The 19,013-nt window shown below is 49.2% G+C and overlaps 2 protein-coding genes across 12 annotated transcripts in view; one reads left to right on the top strand and one right to left on the bottom strand.

Annotated features, from left to right (window-relative positions):
• The window catches only part of FBXL2 (F-box and leucine rich repeat protein 2), a 94,204-nt gene that overhangs the window by 66,966 nt on the left and 8,225 nt on the right, over positions 1-19,013 (top strand). The window contains exons 6-18 of one of the 5 annotated variants that reach the window (XM_069562059.1): positions 3,886-3,954; positions 4,053-4,148; positions 4,364-4,490; positions 4,591-4,665; positions 5,830-5,960; positions 6,493-6,553; positions 7,194-7,238; positions 7,772-7,828; positions 8,210-8,329; positions 11,194-11,239; positions 11,395-11,607; positions 12,202-12,409; positions 16,194-18,448. In XM_069562059.1, the coding sequence (XP_069418160.1) occupies positions 3,886-3,954; positions 4,053-4,148; positions 4,364-4,490; positions 4,591-4,665; positions 5,830-5,960; positions 6,493-6,553; positions 7,194-7,238; positions 7,772-7,828; positions 8,210-8,329; positions 11,194-11,239; positions 11,395-11,607; positions 12,202-12,409; positions 16,194-16,371 (1,426 nt within the window). In that variant the 3' untranslated portion in view covers positions 16,372-18,448. Of the gene's footprint in view, positions 1-3,885; positions 3,955-4,052; positions 4,149-4,363; positions 4,491-4,590; positions 4,666-5,829; positions 5,961-6,492; positions 6,554-7,193; positions 7,239-7,771; positions 7,829-8,209; positions 8,330-11,150; positions 11,240-11,394; positions 11,608-12,201; positions 12,410-16,193; positions 18,449-19,013 lie in introns of those variants that run through there. The other 4 variants (XM_069562063.1, XM_069562060.1, XM_069562061.1 and 1 more) reach the window with 4 other exon arrangements.
• UBP1 (upstream binding protein 1) overlaps positions 14,162-19,013 on the bottom strand; it is a 65,312-nt gene continuing 60,460 nt past the window's right edge. For all 7 annotated transcript variants that reach the window (XM_069562068.1, XM_069562071.1, XM_069562066.1 and 4 more), the window contains 2 exons: positions 18,308-18,359; positions 14,162-16,005 (listed from right to left, as the gene is read on the bottom strand). In XM_069562068.1, the coding sequence (XP_069418169.1) occupies positions 15,968-16,005; positions 18,308-18,359 (90 nt within the window). In that variant the 3' untranslated portion in view covers positions 14,162-15,967. The remainder of the gene's footprint in view (positions 16,006-18,307; positions 18,360-19,013) is intronic.

Raw genomic sequence — 19,013 nt, forward strand, 5'->3', positions numbered from 1 at the left:
TTTTTGTCTGGTTTAATTATCAGGTTGTGGTAATTATAGTTTTAATTATAGCTTTCCAGAATGAATTGAAATGTGTTTTCTCCTTTTCATCTTTTTTGAAAAGTTTATGTAGAATTTGTACTGTTTTACCTTACTTGGGTTTGGTAAAAATTTACCATGGAGGCCTACTGCGCCTGCTTGTTCTTTATGGAAGGGTTTTAACTATAAATTCTATTTCTTTAATATATATAGAACTCTTCCAGTTTTTTATTCCTTCTTGAGTTAGTTTTGGTATAGTTTTTGCCTTGCGAAGATTTTGTCCATTTCACCAAGTGCTTGAAGTTTTTGCAAAAAGTTGTGAATAATATACTCTTGTTATCATTTTAATATCTAAAATCTGTAGTGATAGCTCTTTGTTCCTGATTTTGGTAATTTTTATTTTTTTTTTACTATATGAAAGTAATTGCTATGTCTAATAAAAATCACAGTGATTTTCAGTGCCTATTGCAATATATATATATTTTTTGAATTTTTATTGACATTAATACCAATTTTTAAAGAGTAAAGATGAGTAAATTTCTCTGATAGTTGTCATATTTGTCTTTTTATTCCTGGTCAGCCTAGCTGTGCTGTGCTTAGTCATGTCCGACTCTTTGTGACCCTGTGGACCTCATGGACTCTTTGCAAGCCCACCCGCCAAGCTCCTCTGTCCATGGTGATTCTCCAGGCCAGAATATTGGAGCTGGTAGCTGTTCCCTTCTCCGGGGGATCTTCCCAACCCAGGGATCGAACCCAGATCTCCCGCATTGCAGGCAGATTCTTTACCAGCTGAGCCACCAAGGAAGCCTGTGAATACTGGAGTGGGTAGCCTATCCCTTCTCCAGGGAATCTTCCCAGCCCAGGAATGGAACTGGGGTCTCCTGCATTGCAGATGGATTCTTTACCAGCTGAGCTGCCAGGGAAGTCCCAGCCTAGCTAGGGGGTTACTAATTTTTTGATGTTCTCAAGGAACCGGCTTTGGATGTCATTTTTTCCCCTTGTCTTACTGTTTTCTGCTTCAGTGATTTCTCTCTCGTCTTTATTATTTCCTTTATTTTGCACTTCATTTGGCCTTTTTTCTAGTTTTTTAACGTGGAAGTTGTTTTTTAGTTTATATTGTACATTTTAAAGTTATTACAGTCTACCCTCAAATTATATTACATCTCACTTCCATTTTCCTTTGCCCAGCTATCATGCTGTTATTGCCATACACTTTCAAATTCCAAATATGGTCTTAAATCCACACTGGATAGTTATTATTTCTGTTTTAACAGTCGGTTGTTTTTAAAGAGATTTAAATAACTAAAATGACTTTCTATAAGTCAAGTTAATATTTCCAATCCTTCATTGCTTTCTGTAAACACAGATTTTCATCTTATGTCATTTCTTTTTTTTTTTCCTGCCTGAAGAGTGTTCTTTAACTTTTCTTGCACTGCAGATCTGATGAATTCTTTCAGCACTTCTGCCTGAAAGAAACTTACTTTCTCTTCAGTTTTGAAAAAATATTTTTTGATGAATATAAAGTTGTATTGACAGATTTTGTTTCTTGCTTTTTTACTATTGATGAGACCTCTTTTGTCATCCTTGTTTTATTCCTCTGTATGAGATGTATCTTATTTTCCTGGGTGCTTTTAATTTTTTTTTAATCACTGGTTTTCACCAGTTTGGTTAAGCTTATGCCTTGGTGGATTTTCCTTCTTGTTTCTTGCTCTTGGAATCCCTTCACTTTCTAGGATTTGTAAGTTTATAATTTTCGCGAGGCTTCTGGCCGTTACTGCTTCTGCTGCTGTCCTGCCCCGCACAATCTCCTGTTCTTTGGGAACTCCAGTCCCATGTTCGTGAGGTTGTTTGAAGCTGTCCCACACTTCTTTCACGCTCTGCTCTATTTCTCTTTCCTTTCCATATTTCTTTTTAGATACTTCTGGTTGCTGTGTGTTCTAAATACACGAATCTTTTCTTCCACAGCGTCTAATCTGCTGTTAATCCCATTCGCAAATTTTCATCTCAGTCCTGGTGGTTTTCCTATTTAAAAGTTTGATTTGTATCTTTATGTCCTTCATGTCTCTGTGTAACATGCTTCATAGACATGAGATGTTTAATTGAGATCTTCACTCCAGCTTCATAGAAGTGTGTTCTACAGAACACAGTCATGGTAACTTTTAATGCCTTTGTCCGCTATTTCTGGGCTTCCCAGGTGGTGCACTGTAGTGGTAAAGAACCTGCCTGCCAGTGCAGGAAATGGGAAGGACATGCAGGTTTGATCCCTGGGTTGGGAAGATCCTCTGGAGGATCTAAGGTGTTACAGCCTGGAGAATCCAGGCAAGAGAATCCCATATACAGAGGAGCCTGGTGGGCTGCAGTCCATGGGGTTGTAAGAGCAGGCGCAGCTTAGCACAGCACCCCTCGCTGTGTCTAGCATCTCTGCCCGTTCTGGGTAGCCTTAATAGATTGAATTTTCTCTTCATTATGGATATATTTTCCTTCTTATTTGAATGGATGGTAATTTTTTATTCAATGCTAGACACTGTGAATGTTATTTAGGGTACAGAGTATTTTTATATTCTGATAAATATACTTGAGTTTTGTTCTGAGATGTAGCCGAGTTACTTGGACATAGTTCTTTTGAACTAGGAGATCTTTTTTTTTGTCTTAATAGGTTGGACCAAAGCAGTGGTTAGTCTAGGGACGGTTGTACTGCTCTTCTGAAGCAAGACGCATCTCAGTACTCTGTGCAGTGCCCCATGCATGATGACATTTTCACTCTTGTCTCGTGGGCATGGGTACTCTTCCCTTGGTTGAGCCCTGGCTTTGTCCCCTTAATGCTTCTCGTTGAGCCCGTCCCTGGTTTTGGGTGGTCTGCACACGCCGACCAGCACTCTGCTGAATTCTGGAGGGAACCTTTGCAGATCTCTGGAGTCCTCCCCATTCTCATGCTCTGCTTTGATCACTCTGACAGCCACGGCCAGACATTTGGCTCCACACACTCAGATCAGGGAGTCCGCTTGGCTCCAGCCGGGTCCCTTTCCCTACACCACCGCAGAGCAGAAAGAGCAGGTGAGACTGAGACGTGGCTTGAGGCCAGGTTTTGGAGACCTTTGGGTACGACATGGAAGCATCAGGACTCAAGCCTGTAAGATACACTGAAGCCATATTTCAAGGAAATGCAGATGACCTAAGTAAATCATGTATATGTTAAGGAGGCAGTGGCAAGTTAGGGATGTTTAATTCTCTGCTTCGGGCCATGCTGCCAACCCCGAAATCACTGAGGTCGTCGCCCTTCATGACTCGATGTCCTCACCAGTAAAGGCTGGGCCTTGATACTGATCGATTACTGGCCCTGTCAGTGGCCAGAGATGGTTCCTCCGGAAGGGCCCAGGGAAGGGCCAGCACGCACAGCACAGGAGGGACTCGACCCCTGCAGTTGCTGCCGGCTGATTTCTCTGTAGAGGAAAGCTGGGAGCCCGACCTCTGCTCTGAGACAACCGCCAGAGGCTGAGTGAAGGAGAGTCTCAGCTGACACGCAGTCTGTCGGGGGCGTTGCTTCTCCAAGTGGTGTCCGTAGAGCAGCAGCTCTGGCATTACCTGGGAACTTGCTGGAAACGGCAGACTGCGGAGAGGTTTGCCTCAATCCACCAGCAGACTTCTGCAGCAGCAAGAACCTCAGCTGTTTCCTGTGACCATCAGAATCGAAGGACACTGGTGGCTACGGTCAGCAATTACACACTATACACTTAGAAACTTAAGAGAGTAGATCCTCCATAAATTAAACTTTTGAAGAACGTTGTTCTCAATGTGAATGGTTCCACGTGCCCTCTGGTGGCTGCCTCGCAACTTGCAGGAAGTTTTAGAAATGTTTTCTCATTTTAGGACCTTTGCACAGAACTGCCGAAACATTGAACATTTAAACCTCAATGGGTGCACAAAGATCACTGACAGGTAAGTACCAGAAATCACTTTGGTGACTGATAGGCCCTGGGAGATTGGGGGAGGGAAAGGTGGTTGAAAATACCTTTAGCGCGCCGGTCCTTTTTCAGCACGTGTTACAGCCTTAGCCGATTCTGTTCCAAGCTGAAACATCTCGATCTGACCTCCTGCGTGTCCATTACAAACAGCTCCTTAAAGGGGATCAGGTAAGAGTGCCTGTCAGTGGCGGTCACGAGCAATACCCAAGGCTCGAGCAGCGTGGTGTTTGGAACCTTCCTCGCAGTCCCCCTGCGGCAGGAAGTGGGCGGCTCGGGTCAGGCGGTCTCTCCCGGGAACTGTCTGTGGGTCTCTGAGCTCAGAGATGTGCCTGCGCTCTCCACGGGATGGACTGCACAGGCGCGGCTGTTTCCCGCTCTCCCAGCGAGGGCTGCCGGCACCTGGAGTACCTCAACCTGTCGTGGTGCGACCAGATCACCAAGGACGGCGTCGAGGCGCTGGTGCGCGGCTGCCGCGGCCTGAGGGCCCTGCTGCTGAGGGGCTGCACGCAGGTACCCGTCCGCCGGGCTTGTCTGCGCGCGCGTCACTGGGGAGCCGGGGCCCCCTGTCCCCCAGCTGGCTCCACCCCTTCTGTGTTCTCCGCTCATGCAGCTAGAAGACGAAGCTCTGAAGCACATTCAGAATTACTGCCATGAGCTTGTGAGCCTCAACCTGCAGTCCTGCTCCGTGAGTAGCGTGCCTTTCCCTCGTGCTTCATCCAGGGCAGGCTGGGGGTGGGGGGTTGCCACTCCGTTATCGCCCATCCCGCGTCCTTCTGGGACCCACCGCTTCCACAGTGAAAGAAGAGCAATCTAAAGAAAGGCCAGTGCAGAGCCGTGAACATTTCCCCTAAAAATAGCAGAGATTAGAGTCTTGATTTCTTTGAAGGTATCAAGGATGCTATGAGCAATTCCTGGGGAGGTCTCAGTGTTTTATCTTTGCTTATAAACTGGGAGTGGTGGCATCTCTCATGCTGCCTCCCTCAGTGGGTAAAAGGAAATAACAGGCATGAAGAATAAAGGGTGAGCTCTGCTTTGCATCCGTGCACAATAGGCCTGTGAAAGATAATTGGTTTTTTTCACTGCTGTTGATAATTGAGCATCAAAGATGCTTGCTGCAGCCAGCTGGGTTTCTTTTGAGAAAGTTAAATGAAATCCCTTGTATTTAGCATTTAGTGAGTGAATCATAAAATTTAAAAGTCCCTAATGGGAGATAAAGCAGTAACTATCTTGAGGAAATACTGACCTTATGAGAGAGCGCCATTCAGAAATAGGACCTTGAATTGCATGTGGGATAGCACTGGTAGGGGGCTTGAAGTCTGACGTAAATGTACATGTTTATAGTCACAGAAATTAGTGTATCTAAATAAAGATATTAATTTAAGTCTTTATAGATAAATTCATAGAATTTAAGCCATTTATCAATAATTTAGTGATTAACTTAATTTTGTTATTTTCTAAACCACTTCAGGAAATGTTATACACATATATGATTTATACAATAGATATCTTTTAATTAGCATCAATCTGTAGAAATCCAACCAAAAATTAATGTCACTTAACCAGGCAAATCCCATGAGCTCTTTGTTAAATCTGATTTTTAACACGTTTATAAATTTTTCCTGGAAAAAGACTCTGAGTAGGAAGTGGAATTTTAAAATTTTACTGTTAGTAAGGCTTGAATATTCTAAAGCTGTGCAGAGGGAACATAAATACCCGTTTTCTCTGTACTTAACCTTGTTTTGGTTGCACTGTCAGGATGAACGTTAAGTCGCACGTAACCCCGGGCAGTCGGCGGGCGGGAGGCTCCGCGTGGTGCCCCGGGCCTCTGACTGTGCGCTTGGCTCCGCAGCGCGTCACGGACGACGGCGTGGTGCAGCTGTGCCGGGGCTGCCCGCGGCTGCAGGCGCTCTGCCTGTCCGGCTGCGGCAGCCTCACCGACGCCTCCCTGACAGCCCTGGCCTTGAACTGCCCCAGACTCCAGTGAGTGCACCCTGAGGGCCTGGGGCCGAGCGGGGCGGGGGGGCTGGCGGGGGGCTTCTCAGCTGGTGGAAAGGTGGCTGCGGCGGCGGTGGTTGAGTCGGTGGCGTCTGTCAGATGGACTGGGACGGGACAGAGCATGAACTGGCTCCTTTAGGGCTGTGTGGAGGGTGTCACGCTGTCCAGCCCCGGGGAACCTGAGTCTGCATTTCCTGATGGGCATCACTCAGGTGCCCACCCGTTTGGCCTCGTCCTGTCATTACTTTGACATGTGAGTGATCTATGCGAGCAGAGGGACCGTGAAAATACATTTTAATTGTTTACAAGTCAATACATACTGGAGTAATATCGAGAAAGAAGAGCAGTCGTGTGCTGGTATTGTGGGAAGATCCCTGTATTTACTGCCCTGTTGGGGTGGGACTCCCTAAGCCTCAGTTCTGTGTCAGAGTGGAATAAGCTCAGCACTGTAAAGCAGGCTCCCCCTTTGCGTGGTTAACCCACTGTTCCTTTGTCTCCCCCGCACTCCGTACCCCAGGATCTTGGAGGCTGCCCGATGTTCCCATCTGACCGATGCGGGCTTTACGCTTCTAGCTCGGGTAAGACAGGTGTTACCAAACCAACCAGCCTCTCTGCCACCTCCCTTCAGAGCGACTCGGAGTGTGCAAAAAATGGCCTTCAGCAATGACAGGCCCCAAGTAGAACAGAGTCCTGGTGGGGCTAGGGGCGTGTTCTGTACTTTCTCCCTCGGGCCCGGGAGCTGGGGGGTCCTACACCAGGAGTGGGGGCCTGGCCCTCAGTCTCACTTTGTCAGGCGGGGCCACAGTGCAAGCAGCCTCCTCCCTGCGGGAGAGCCCTTCCTTACAGACCCTGACTCTCGTCTCAGCAGCGTCCCTCGGCTGTGCCGGGCTCTGCCTCTGGCCCCCTCCACACTCCCCTGCCGCCCAGAGCCGCGGTCCTCCTGGGGCTGCTGCGACTCTGCCTCCTGTCGCATCCCCCACCAGCCACCCGGTGGTGAGCGCCCCACCCCGTGTCCTCCCAGAGACCCCTCGTGGCTAAAATCTACATGCTGAGACCCTCGAGCCCCCGGGAAGGTGTAGACGAGAGGAGGACACGTGGCTGCCCCGTGTGCCCACTTCCACGTGACTGTGATTCCGAGGGCGCCTGCTCAGACGTGCCGGCTCACTGGGCCACTTGGGGAGCAGGGGATGTCTCACAGGCTCTCGTGAACTCTTGCAGAACTGCCATGACCTGGAGAAAATGGACCTGGAAGAATGTGTCCTGGTGAGTGCACCCCTGACGGCCCCGCAGGGCGCCCCGCAGCCACGGGCACAGGTGTGACCCGAGGTGCCGGTGCCTGGAGCCTCCTCACCCCAGCACGGGTGTCAGGGCAATGGGCGCACTCTGGGCTGTTCTCAGTCAGCAGAGCTGAGTTCAAGATAGTACCATCTTTTGCCAAACTTTTAAAAAAAAAAAAAGAAAGAAAGAAACCTTCAGTTTCACATAACTTCTGGGAGAAAAGAGCTTGCTTGCCTAGTGATGAGGTGACTGCACAAAGAACCCTGGGGCCCCCTCGCCCACTCCTGCTTTGTGCCGTGTCCCCCTTGGGGCTCCAGGGTAAAGACAAGAACAGCTTCGCACCCGGGGGAGTAAGCAGATTTGAGGTTGCTGGTGAGGAGAGGAGCTCCCAGCCTGCGTGTCCTGACATGGGTTGTTGATTCTCTCTTGCACCGTTTGGTTCTTGTGTTCAGGAGAAGCAGGGCTAGGTGGTAAGCTCTGGTGTGGACGCCACACTGACACAGCGTGTTTCTCTGCAGATAACCGACCGCACGCTCACCCAGCTCTCCATTCACTGTCCTAAGCTGCAAGCCCTGGTGAGTCAGCTTTTGGTGGTGGACTTAACTCTCAGGGATGAAAGGTGCCCCGCCACCCTGCCCCACCACCGCAGGAACCTCCTGTCTGGAAGGGTGTTGTCATCCTTGGTTTCAAGGGTCTGTTAGTTGGGCTGACTTGGGAGGTAGAGAATCTACGTGTTAACTGTTTTCATTTTTGGAAATGAACCTAATAGAGGGACCCAGGTCCTTACACAGATTCACATTCAGCCTGTCAGAGTGAAAAGGTCGTGTATCTCTGAGGAGGGGGAATTAGCGAGTATACCGAAAGGTCCAGAATGAGCGATGGAGGCTGCACTCGGGCACGCTGACCTCGCACGCATGTCCCATCCGCTGTGTGAACGCGGCCGCCTGCTCCCCCAGATACCCAGACTCGATCCCAGCAGCCTGCCGGGCGGGCACCATGGACACCCCATTTTACCAGCAAGGAAGCCGAGGTGCGGAGAGCTTCAGAAACATGCCGTTTGCAGAGCTGCCCAGATGGTGAGGCTTCCCTGGCCTTTGGTCTGCCCACTGTCCTGGGAGGCCCGTGGGCCAGCTCCCTCTGTCCGCCTTGATCTCGCTCTGTCAGCAGGGTTTTATAGCATCATCAAAGCTCCATCTGGCCTGAGTTACTCTCCCCCCTGGCCCCCAGTCCCTCTTACTTCCACATTTCTCCTGGGTTTTTCTCCCTCAGGCACTGTGCTAGGCTTTGGGCAGCTCTGAGACTGTCTTGGGGTTAGGGGTCAGGTTTCAGAGCTAGTCAGGACCTGCCTGTTTGCAGATTTTCCACGAAACGGCTCCCTCTACTGTGTCTGCAGACGATTTTGCACTTCTCGTGTCTTCACTCCCAAATTGGTTGTGATGTGGTTTTCTAGTTGACAGAATCTGCTCCTCAGATGGGATTTCTCCACCCCTTGTCCCCTTGCCCCTGAGACACCCTTGTGCCCGAGGTGTGAGGAAGGTTAGGAGTCCCGGCTTTGTTCTGGTTTAACCTCCTTCCCCTCAGTTGCCCAGGCTCGCTCTCTGCCCTTCTACAACCCTGAGATATCCTGGTCTTGGACTCCCACCAGCTCCCCAGCTGCTGGAGCGCGGGGTCCACTCCAGCAGGAAATGTTATTTAAAGACTGCTGTCCCCAGCGGGGGTTCCAGTGACGGAAATCTTCTGTTTTTCCCTGTACTCATACAAGCAACTCCCAGAAAGAGGACTTAAGAGACACTCTAAGAAAACCCCAAATAAGGGCCTCAAGTGGAGGATTATAAGAGCAGGGAGACAGGTGAGCCGAAATCCAGATTCGCTACAAGCGTGTCTTGCTGGAGGGGTGGCCGTGCCAGACCTTGCCCTAGCCTCTGGAGAGTGACAGGATCATTCGTCGGGAGGTGGCCGTTACCCTACCCAGAATCTGCAGGGCAGGGTGTGTCCGGGTCCCTCTGAGGGATACTCCAGGGCCTTCCCCACTTTGAGGGCGGACACGGTCGCCATGCCTGTGGGCCCCCAGGTGGAGTCGAGGGTGAGCGGCAGCGCGGGTGGTGTTGACACGCAGCCGGGGCCCGCCTCCCTCGGGAAAGGCCAACGGCGCTCTGCTGCAGCCCCAGGGGGCCCTCCCCCAGCCCCTGAGAGGCAGGGCCCAGAGTTGTGAAACGTGGTCATCTTTCACTAGAGGTCGGCAGCAGGAAGCAGTGGGGGGAGTGACCAGCCCTAGCAGGTGGCGCTCACACCTCATCTGCTGCGCTTCAGGGCCCCCCGCCCCCCCCGGCTGTCCTGTTCATTTTTCATATTATAAGGAACTGCTCTGCGACCCTTGGGAGGACGGGCCTTGTCCTCTCAAAAACCCTAAATCTAGAAGGCTGTCTGAAAGGGAAGCGGATGCAAACAAGGGGGGCTCCAGATTCAAGAGAGCCCAGAGGAGTGCAGGAGGCTTGCGCAGCGGTTAAGGAGCTGCCTCAGCCCTTCGGTTCGCAGCCTGCAGGACATGCCGTCAGGGGGTTTCAGTGATGTTGAGGGGCTGGCTTCCACTTAGTACCGGAGCCAGTTTCTTGGGCTTTTAAAAAAATATCAGTGCAGCTCATTGCTCCTAAAAGCTATCCAAGAATTTTAGCTATTAAAGAATAAAGAATTCTAACCAATAAACGCTGTGTTACTTTGTGGATACTACAATGTTTTAGCTTTCACCCTGATTTATTATAGTCTTTACCAGTGAGATTTATGCTTTCATATATGTTGTTATAATTAGTGCCCTTTTTAGCTTAACAGGGTCCCTTTAACACTTCTTGTAAGGTGGCTAGTGTGTGTGGCGTGTGCTGTGCTGTGTGGCTCTGAGTATCTTAGTTCCCCAACAGGGATGGAACCTGGGCCCTGGCAGTGAAAGCCGAGTCCTGGTCAGTGGACCTCCAGGGAATTCCCCCCTCTCCTCCAGTTCCAAATGATAACCTCGCTGGTATTCTTGATTGGAATTTTTTACCCTTTTCTTTCCACACTTATATTGTGCCCCTCCATTCAGGCCTGCCTGCAAAATTTCTCCGGAAAAATCTGCTGATAGTCTTATGGGAATTCCCTTGCACATAACAAGTTGTTTTTCTCTTGCTGCTTTTAAGGTTCTTTAACTTGCCACATCTTGATTATAATCCCTTATAATGAGAATGTTAGTCCACTTGATGCTGTCCTGTAAGTCCGTTAGACTGTCTTTTTTTTCCCCTTTCTGCTGCTCTGATTGGGTGATTTTCACTACCAGTTTTTCAAGTCACCGGTCCTCTTATCTGCTTCGTCCAGTCTGCTCTTAAAACCCTCTGCTGTGTTTTTCGGTTCAGGGCTGTTCAGCTCCGTGGCCTCTGGTACTTTTCCAGGGGAGGGCGTGAACTCCTCTCTGGGGGCCCAGCAGAGGGCGAGCACACCTGCCTGTCTTGGCTGGGAGCACATCTGGGGGCCTCTTGACGGCACCTGACCTGAAGGCTGCCCCATCAGCTCCCGGGCAAGCACACAGGCCTCTTGCCAGAAAGACGGGGTGTTTCAGCTTGCTGCCCGTACAGTGCCTGGGGGTGGTAGTCTGCCAAGAATCTCTTCTCACGTTAAAAGTCCATGAGACCCGGGAATACAAGCCCCCTTCAGCCATCAGGGTCAGGTGAGCAAGGAGCGTCCCATATACAAAGACTGGGGCACCAGGCAGCTGTGAGACCTGCCTCTGGAGACGCTGGCACCCCATGTGGGGTTCAGTGAAAAACGCCAGGTTTAGAGTTCCCTCCTGATGGGGGTCTCTGCTCTCAGGGGTGGGGTTCATGACAGGCCATGGCCTCCCCTGCCCACTTGCACCGGCTCCTCTCTGCCCAGCATGGAGAAGTTGGCCAGCTGGTTCTTGTGTTTCTTTCCGGAGGCAGCTGGTCCCTGTGTAGCTGTAGACTTGCTGTTTGCGGGAAGAGGTGAGTTCAGGGTCCTCTCGGCGCGAACCGTCCCCTGCAGTGTCGGCTCCATCCCTACCCCCGGGGGGACGATGAGAGAGGCCGCTGCCCCCAGGCCCAGCCTCCCTCCTCCCAAACTGTGGTTCCTGCAGACACGGCGCCTCCCCTCCTTCCAGAGCCTGTCCCACTGCGAGCTCATCACGGACGACGGCATCCTGCACCTAAGCAACAGCCCCTGTGGCCACGAGAGGCTGCGGGTGCTGGAGCTGGACAACTGCCTGCTCATCACCGACGTGGCCCTGGAGCACCTGGAGCACTGCCGCGGCCTGGAGCGCCTGGAGCTCTACGACTGCCAGCAAGTTACCCGAGCCGGCATCAAGCGCATGCGGGTAAGCTGGGCAGCCGCCTCGCTGGCAGAGCCGCCCAGGCGACAGCAGGGGCGGAGAACCAGCCTCCGTTTCCTCCGTTCTGCCTGGGGCCGAGTTACACCAGCTACCTCCTCAGACTTCTGAATACTGGAATGGGTTGCCATTTCCTTCTCCAGGGGATCTTCCCAACCCAGGGATTGAACCCAGGTCTCCCGCATTGTAGGCAGATGCTTTTACCGTCTGAGCCACCAGGGAAGTCCCTAGACTTCTTAAAAACCTTCTTATTAGCGTCCATCCGGGAAGATTCCGCTTCTAGAATGGGTCTGGGCAAAAGAACTGAAGGCTTGACCTTTGCTAATTTCCAGGTAGAGAGCCTTCGTGGCGGCGGCGTCCCTTCCCCGCGTAGCCCAGCTGTGCCGCCCTTGCTCTTGAATATGCTTAGAAGCTCAGGCAGCTCTGCACGTAGACCCCAAGCAGGCCTCGGCGCTACCCCTCACCACTTGGTTTGCACACAGGGACGGGGACTGCCTCTTAGCTTGGGCTTTCCTGGGATCACGCGGGTAGTTGCCCTCCTGCCCACAGGCCTTTAGCCGGTGCTCCTCCCGTCGCTTTCAGGCGCAGCTCCCTCACGTCCGAGTCCACGCCTACTTCGCTCCCGTCACCCCGCCCACGGCCGCGGGAGGCGGCGGGCCGCGGCTCTGCAGGTGCTGCGTCATCCTCTGACGGCCGCCCGCGGGCCGCGGGGCCTGCCCGGAGCACTCGGTGTGCCGTTCTCCGCCATCACCCAGCTCTGTGGATTCTCCGGTGAGAAAGGCGCTTACAGGTAAAAAAGACTTGTGCAGGGACTGCGGTACTTCTGGTGATCGTTTTTACCTTTGTTCTGCTGTGATGCAATCAGTTCAAAGCCTCGTGTCAGCTAACAAAGAGCAGGGGTGGTCTTAGTGCAGCCAGGACCGCACAGGAAGCCTGGATCTCAAGAGGTGGCGCTGCCCTAGGTACAAAATTCCCACCCTCGGCTTTGCCAGCATTCTTCAACAGACCATCAGCGTTAGCACAAACTGAGCAGAAAAATAAGCTGTTGATTTTCTACCTGATACTTAAGCCAATGACCTCCTTTTATTCACGAGTCCACTTTGATTAGCAGGACTTCTCCACTTTGAAGGTTAAAATAGCAACTTTATTGAAGTAACTATATTGCAAATTCACAATGCCTGACAGTTTTCTATTTGGAGACTTACTTGGAAGGCAAGGTAATAGGTTTCCATGAGACACCAAAGAATGAGGACTCTAGAAAGGGTGGAGCAGGGTCTCCACCTTTCTGTCAACTCGCCCTAGGTCCTCTCGGGGACCAGAAATGGAACAGCAGCAGCTCAGACTCCGTGCTGCCTGATGACAGATCGTGAGCTCTGGGGTAGGCAACAGCACAAAATGAGCTAATCCTGTCATCTCTCACACAATTTGGGGGACCTTAAAGAAAAAGAATTTAAAGCTCAAGTTATCTATACTACAATCAATTAAAAATAATGGATGCATGTAGAATGGGTGTGATTTTTTTCCAAGTTTATTTTAAGTCTTAGAAATCAAGTTACACCAGAACTATTCAAAAATTTTACACACTTAAAACTCAGCTCAGTAAAGTGTTGGCACCTTTGAGACTTACATAATATAAAATGAATAAACCACTGCAGTGCTTACGTCAGAGGGTTTTATTGCTATTATCTTGTGGCAGACATATCTGACCAAAACCATTTTCCAAACTCAGGCATTCTGTTATCTGAAATCTGATAAGGTGATCTGGTTTCTACTCTGTGCTGCCAGACTTGTGACCTTCACTGAACCTCTGTGCTAACCCTTCTTAACAACCAAACTGAAAAGCCCAGAGCTCCTGAGAAGCTGAAGAGAAACAGCAAAAGAGAAATTTCCCACGACCAGCAATAGTTCTAATAGAGTTAGGGTTCTGTTAGGTGGAAAGTTTTAGAATCATTTAGAATACAAGACCTCAGTTGCATTCTGGGGAGAGAAGGCAGATAGATAAATCAATTAAGAGGATTATCAGAAAAAGCATTAGTCCTGGTGATTTTGCAGCCTTATTATATACTCTAGTATTTCCTGATCTAAAAGTTGTATGTATGCCATAGCAGTTATTTAAGTAGACATTTACATCACTGTGTGTGGGGAAATGGGTGCTGCAGAAAACTGTGAGTATAGTTCCGCTTTAAAAATTTAAATGACCAGGACCTTCTACACATTCTCTCTTCGGAGCTTGGATACAACCTCTCAAAGCTATTGGACTCTGGCTGAATGACACAGGACTGCAGTTACAGAACAGCAGGACCTCTGTTAAGGAAATCAGGTTTGCTTCCTCTTTAAAATGTAAGCCTGGAACAATCACTGGATGACCTGTGCTCAGCTGCATTTGCTTTGAGAAAACAACAAACGGAAAGGAAGACACATCCCCACCAGCTCTTCTAATGCCATTTGGACTGGTGTGCACTCAGAACATATGTCGTGAACCGCTTGATTCTATGACACGAAGTGACACTGGCAGGAACTTGGCTTTTAAATGAGACACACATTTGCAAAAACAATCGGAAAACATTTATTATACTGAAATGTGTACATCCTACTATTAAAAAAACAAAGTAGCAAATTTGCTGGTGCCATAATTTAACCTGTTTCACTGGGACAGACTAATGTTCAATGCTGCTTGGTGTAATTTCAAGTTTGACGAGCTTTTTTTTTTAACCCCACTTGTAAAAACCTGATGAATTCAAAATAGCACACAGCATTAAATGACATTTATTGTTCCATAAATCTTGAGACTCAAAAAGGAATGCTAAATAGACAAGCAAAACTCTAAAACAATGAAGAGAAAGCTCACTTCTTTCCCAAGTGATTGGTACAGAAAACATGTGGTCGTAGGAAAGCAAAGGGGAAATGACGGAAAGGAAAGCTCTCCAGCTTGGGGGCTATACAAGTGAGGGGTATTTTCAGGCCAAAGATGGAATATTTAAAGACAGTACTTTCTTTTTTTAATATCAAATAACCCCCTTTATGAATAAAATACAAAGCTTTTACCCACTGGAGCAGTTTTGTCTTTGGGGAGAGATTTCAAACTCAAGCATCAAATAAAACACTCAAAACCAAGATACTGGGTAAACAGACAGAGGTGGTGTAATTAAAATGCAATCGAAGTGTTTTGTTTTTTCTATTTGTGTCTAGTACACCACAGGCCTCAAATGCTTGCTGATGAATTTTGGGAAGGCTTTGGGTGAAGGGAAGAGAGAAAGATAGTAGAAAAAATTGCAAAAACAGTGATTCCCTTTGAAAAGTATACTGGCCGACAAGCATTTGGTTTTGTGAAAGAGGCACTCTTTTTATAGAAAAAAGAAGCTATTATGTGGTGTATAAAAGTCCCTAAATAATCACCAGAATGTTATCCATGATTGTACTAAAGCTCAAGAAGTAAGAATTTTGATGGTGCAAGATAGTGTTTGTGATGTCTAGTGTTCCGAGAATAATTTCAACTCCTGATAATGACCCCTTACCACCAAGTTACGAACCATCACACTGTTTTGTCCTGCTTATGTGTATTTCCAATGTCCGGGACAGGACTTTAAAAATGTTTAACAGGAAGGGGGGAGGCGGTTGCTAAGTGGTTGGAGATAGAAAAAGGAGAAAGAAAACCACATGAGTTTAAAAGACATTGGGATTCAAAAATGGAAACCAGAAACAAATGCTAAAAATGGAAGCAGAAGCAAAAAGGTTTTCAATAAATCTGTGACAAAGCAAAAACACAAAAGTCTTTGTACCTATTAGGATTTACACTGATCCTCTCACCAAGGTACTCTTGATAATGCAGTTTGCTTCAAGCCCGTCTTCCTGGCTTGGATCCTCCCGATCCGGCATGATCCCGGCAGACGCACACCCTTAGACATGATTTTCCCGAGAAGCGCCGCGCCTCTCCCCTGACCACCGGTCGGCCCGTGTCCGCGGCGGCCCGTCCCCGCCCAGGTCAGCATAAGGTCCAGGCCACAGACACCACAGTGGCCCAGAAATGTCAATGCCCACAGTACATCTACATTCATCTCCAAACCGCATACAGTGTAGAAAGACAGCAGAGGCTGCTCCGGACCTGTGTGCGCGGCGCCTCGGGCAGAGGGGCAGGCGGCCTACCTGCGCGGCCTGCGTGCTCTCTCCCGGCGGGGACGCGGGCCAGGTGCGCCTCTCGTCCAGCTCATTAGGAAGGTCATCCTATGTTTTCAATATGAAACATTTCATATGGTAAAATCCAATCCCAAGACTTCTTGGATTCAGTCTTCACACACTTTTAAGCGTGACTTTTATTTGGTGCTGAATAGAGTTCAGACTACGGAAGACGTCACTTCAAAATGATGTGGACGCCACCACCATTTTCAGCTGCGGAAAAAGAAAGGGACGTGACCGCTCAACTTCTTTTTTACTAGGCTGGAGAGTCAAAACTAAATTGAGCTAATTCATATTGACGTATGTCAGAAATGAAACCAATATTGTAAAGCAAGTATCCTTTGATTAAAAATAAATTTAAAACCTAACTCACTAAAACAAACGCTGCTCTCACCCTACAGCTTCCCAGCCCAGCTGAGCGTGCCTTTAAGTATTCCAGAGATGAAAAGGCTGATTAACCTGCTCCAGCGCCCCTCCCTAAAGCATCATGTCCACGCTCCCTCTGCCGCTTGTCTGAGCACACGGCAGAGACCGTCGGATAAACTGGGTGCTGATACCCACCTTTTCTGGGATAATTAGTAATCACTAGCTACGCCTGCTGGCCTAGGGTTTCTCAGAAGATGGCGAGAAGCAGTACAAGCATTCATCAAGGAACAAATGAAATTTTTCATAAGGACAAATGTCTACAGACAGGACACTGAGATGGGAGGGACGGCGAACACTAGACACTCGCCGCCGTCACAGCCACACGCTCTGGACTACCTTTGTCACAGGCGGTGTCAGTTCTGCAGACCAAACGCTTTGAGAATGAAAGATTGAGACGAGGGTGCTCGTCTCAGGGCTTTGTAAAGAAAGCGACAGTGGGTCCGGTCACAGTCTAAACAGCCCCTGCAGGTATCTTGCTGGCTTGAGACACGTCCAGCGGGGTGAAGTTCTCAATTCAGCCCCTTGTTTCAAGGGGGGCTACTGCTTTGAGTAACTTACCAGAAAAGAGTGACACCGGACATCTTGCTCTTTGAGGTGCAGCTTTCCTGCTAAGACTGGATTTAGATCTTAAAGGTCTCTCCTCATAATGGCATTTAAGAAACCCTCCTGTAACCCTTTAACTGGAAGTCTTGTGAGCCCCATCTGGGCCTGCTCTTCACACTCTCTCCCTCCATAACCTGAAGGATTTCTACGGCTTAGAATCACCGAAGACATGCTGAGGGCTTAACTTAGATCTGAAACCCAGGTATCTCCTGCCAGCCCCAGCGGGTATAGTTAACTCGACATTCCCATGTCCTAAAATGAAATCTCAACTTTTTGCAAACTTATTTTTTAATGGGTCTCAAATTCTGTGACATGTTTAATCAAGTTGTTTACATTAAAAAGTACTGATTTTAAAAACCAAGAACTGCTACACACAAATGGTCCACAAGTCTCCTTTCCTTCTGAAAGTTTTATGACACATTGTTACCATTAACCACTTTTTACTATTAAATGACCAATTGACACAAATAGTTCTGAGACTGTTCTTCCACCACTAAGCCTAGGGTGATAATGCTCACTTAGCCTTCTGAGCTTGCTAGGCAGAGGTGGGAAACCTTACCAGCTCCAGCTGCCTTCTTATCCACTGCTCTGATGACACCCCCAGCAACCGTCTGTCCCAAGTCACGCGTAGCAGCCCGAAGGAAGAGGGTCGGGGGCGCTCTCAACACCACCTCCCCCTCCACTGTGACCACCGCCTGCACCGCTGCTTCTGTAAGAGTCACGGCTGCTCCTCCCATATGGGGCTCAGCAGGCCCTGTCACTATCCAAAACCCCCTCACCTCTGGCCTAGGTGACACCTCCTGCCTCCACTTCTCCCACCTTCTGTCTCTATAAAGTTGCAACAGTGGAAGAAAAGACAAACCTACTCACATTACTCATTTGTTTACAAACAAATCACTGACTGCAGTGCATTTCAAACCTAAGCTCCCACCACTACACTGCCTACCAGACTTGGCTCCTGCTTTGCTTGCCCTCGCCCTGCATGGCAGCTGCAGGCCTGCAGGCCTCCAGAGCAGCCCGGCTCCTTCCTCTGCGACATCCTTGCCCCGCCTGGCTGCTGCTCCTCAGAGACAGCCTAAGAGCTTTGTGTCCCCAGCCCAGACGCCTGTGTCCACAAGCACCATACTTCCCCATCCCTCCACGGCAGCTAAACTCTGTATTTGTAATTTGTGTCCATCTGTTGACCTTTTCTGGTTGCTTTCCCCACTAGAGCAGGGGAAGACCTTTCCAGCACGTGTCTGACATGAGGTGGTCAGTGAAATGTTGAATAGACTGGGATTGTTCTCCAGGCATCCAGAAGGATGGACTCCTCTTACTTGCTAATTTCTGTTTCTGTCACCAGATAGTGGCTGACTTCATTTTTCAAACTTACTTAAGATTGGTAAAACCAGCATTTGCAAAGCCAGACACAAGATGACTGCTGATTTCAGGCACGCCACCTTTCATGATTCTAGCCTTTCAAGACACACATACACATGCAAAGTACCTTTTACTGTGGAGAATAAAAAACAACTCTCATCTTGAAAGTTCTGAACCATCTAGAAGGATAAAGCAGATGTATAATTAATACCCAACTCTTACTGATTAGGAAAGATTAAAATTTGTGAAAGAAAAGAAAGAATAAAAACACACACATGGCGCACAAGTTCAGGACTCACCAGTCAAGACAGCACTTCATGAAGGCTGTACGGGTCACAGGCCTACACCTGGCGTACAGCCTGCCCTGTGCTGACCTCGTACTCACAGGGGTCCCCGCACTCTGGCCCGTCACCCGTGGGCCCACGGGGGGCTGTCCCCACGGGGCTCTCGGACAGAGACACTGACAAAAAGCTGCACTTCACTGCTTGCTTCTCACGGAACATGGATGGGGAGAACTGCCCTCCTACCCTGCTGCTTAAAACCAGTCATCAGATAGGGAAACAAAGGAAGACCCGTTCAGATGCCTCACTTTTACATAAAAAGGACCAAAGTCCCAGGAACCTGGAGTCTCCCAGTGACTGGTGTCAGAGTTCAAAGCCGGTGGGAGCTGAGCTGTGGTTCTCCTTAATCTGCATTCCTTCTGCCACCCAGGACACCTCAACTCTTGCTTATAAATTCCTCCCAATTTTGATTCCCAACTCTGACTCCTGAGTACTGGCAAGAGGCCACAGAGTTTTCCTATAGCTCTTCAGCAATACGTACAAAAGCAAACA

Source organism: Ovis canadensis, chromosome 19, assembly GCF_042477335.2.
Source record: "Ovis canadensis isolate MfBH-ARS-UI-01 breed Bighorn chromosome 19, ARS-UI_OviCan_v2, whole genome shotgun sequence".
NCBI classification, from domain to species: domain Eukaryota; kingdom Metazoa; phylum Chordata; class Mammalia; order Artiodactyla; family Bovidae; genus Ovis; species Ovis canadensis.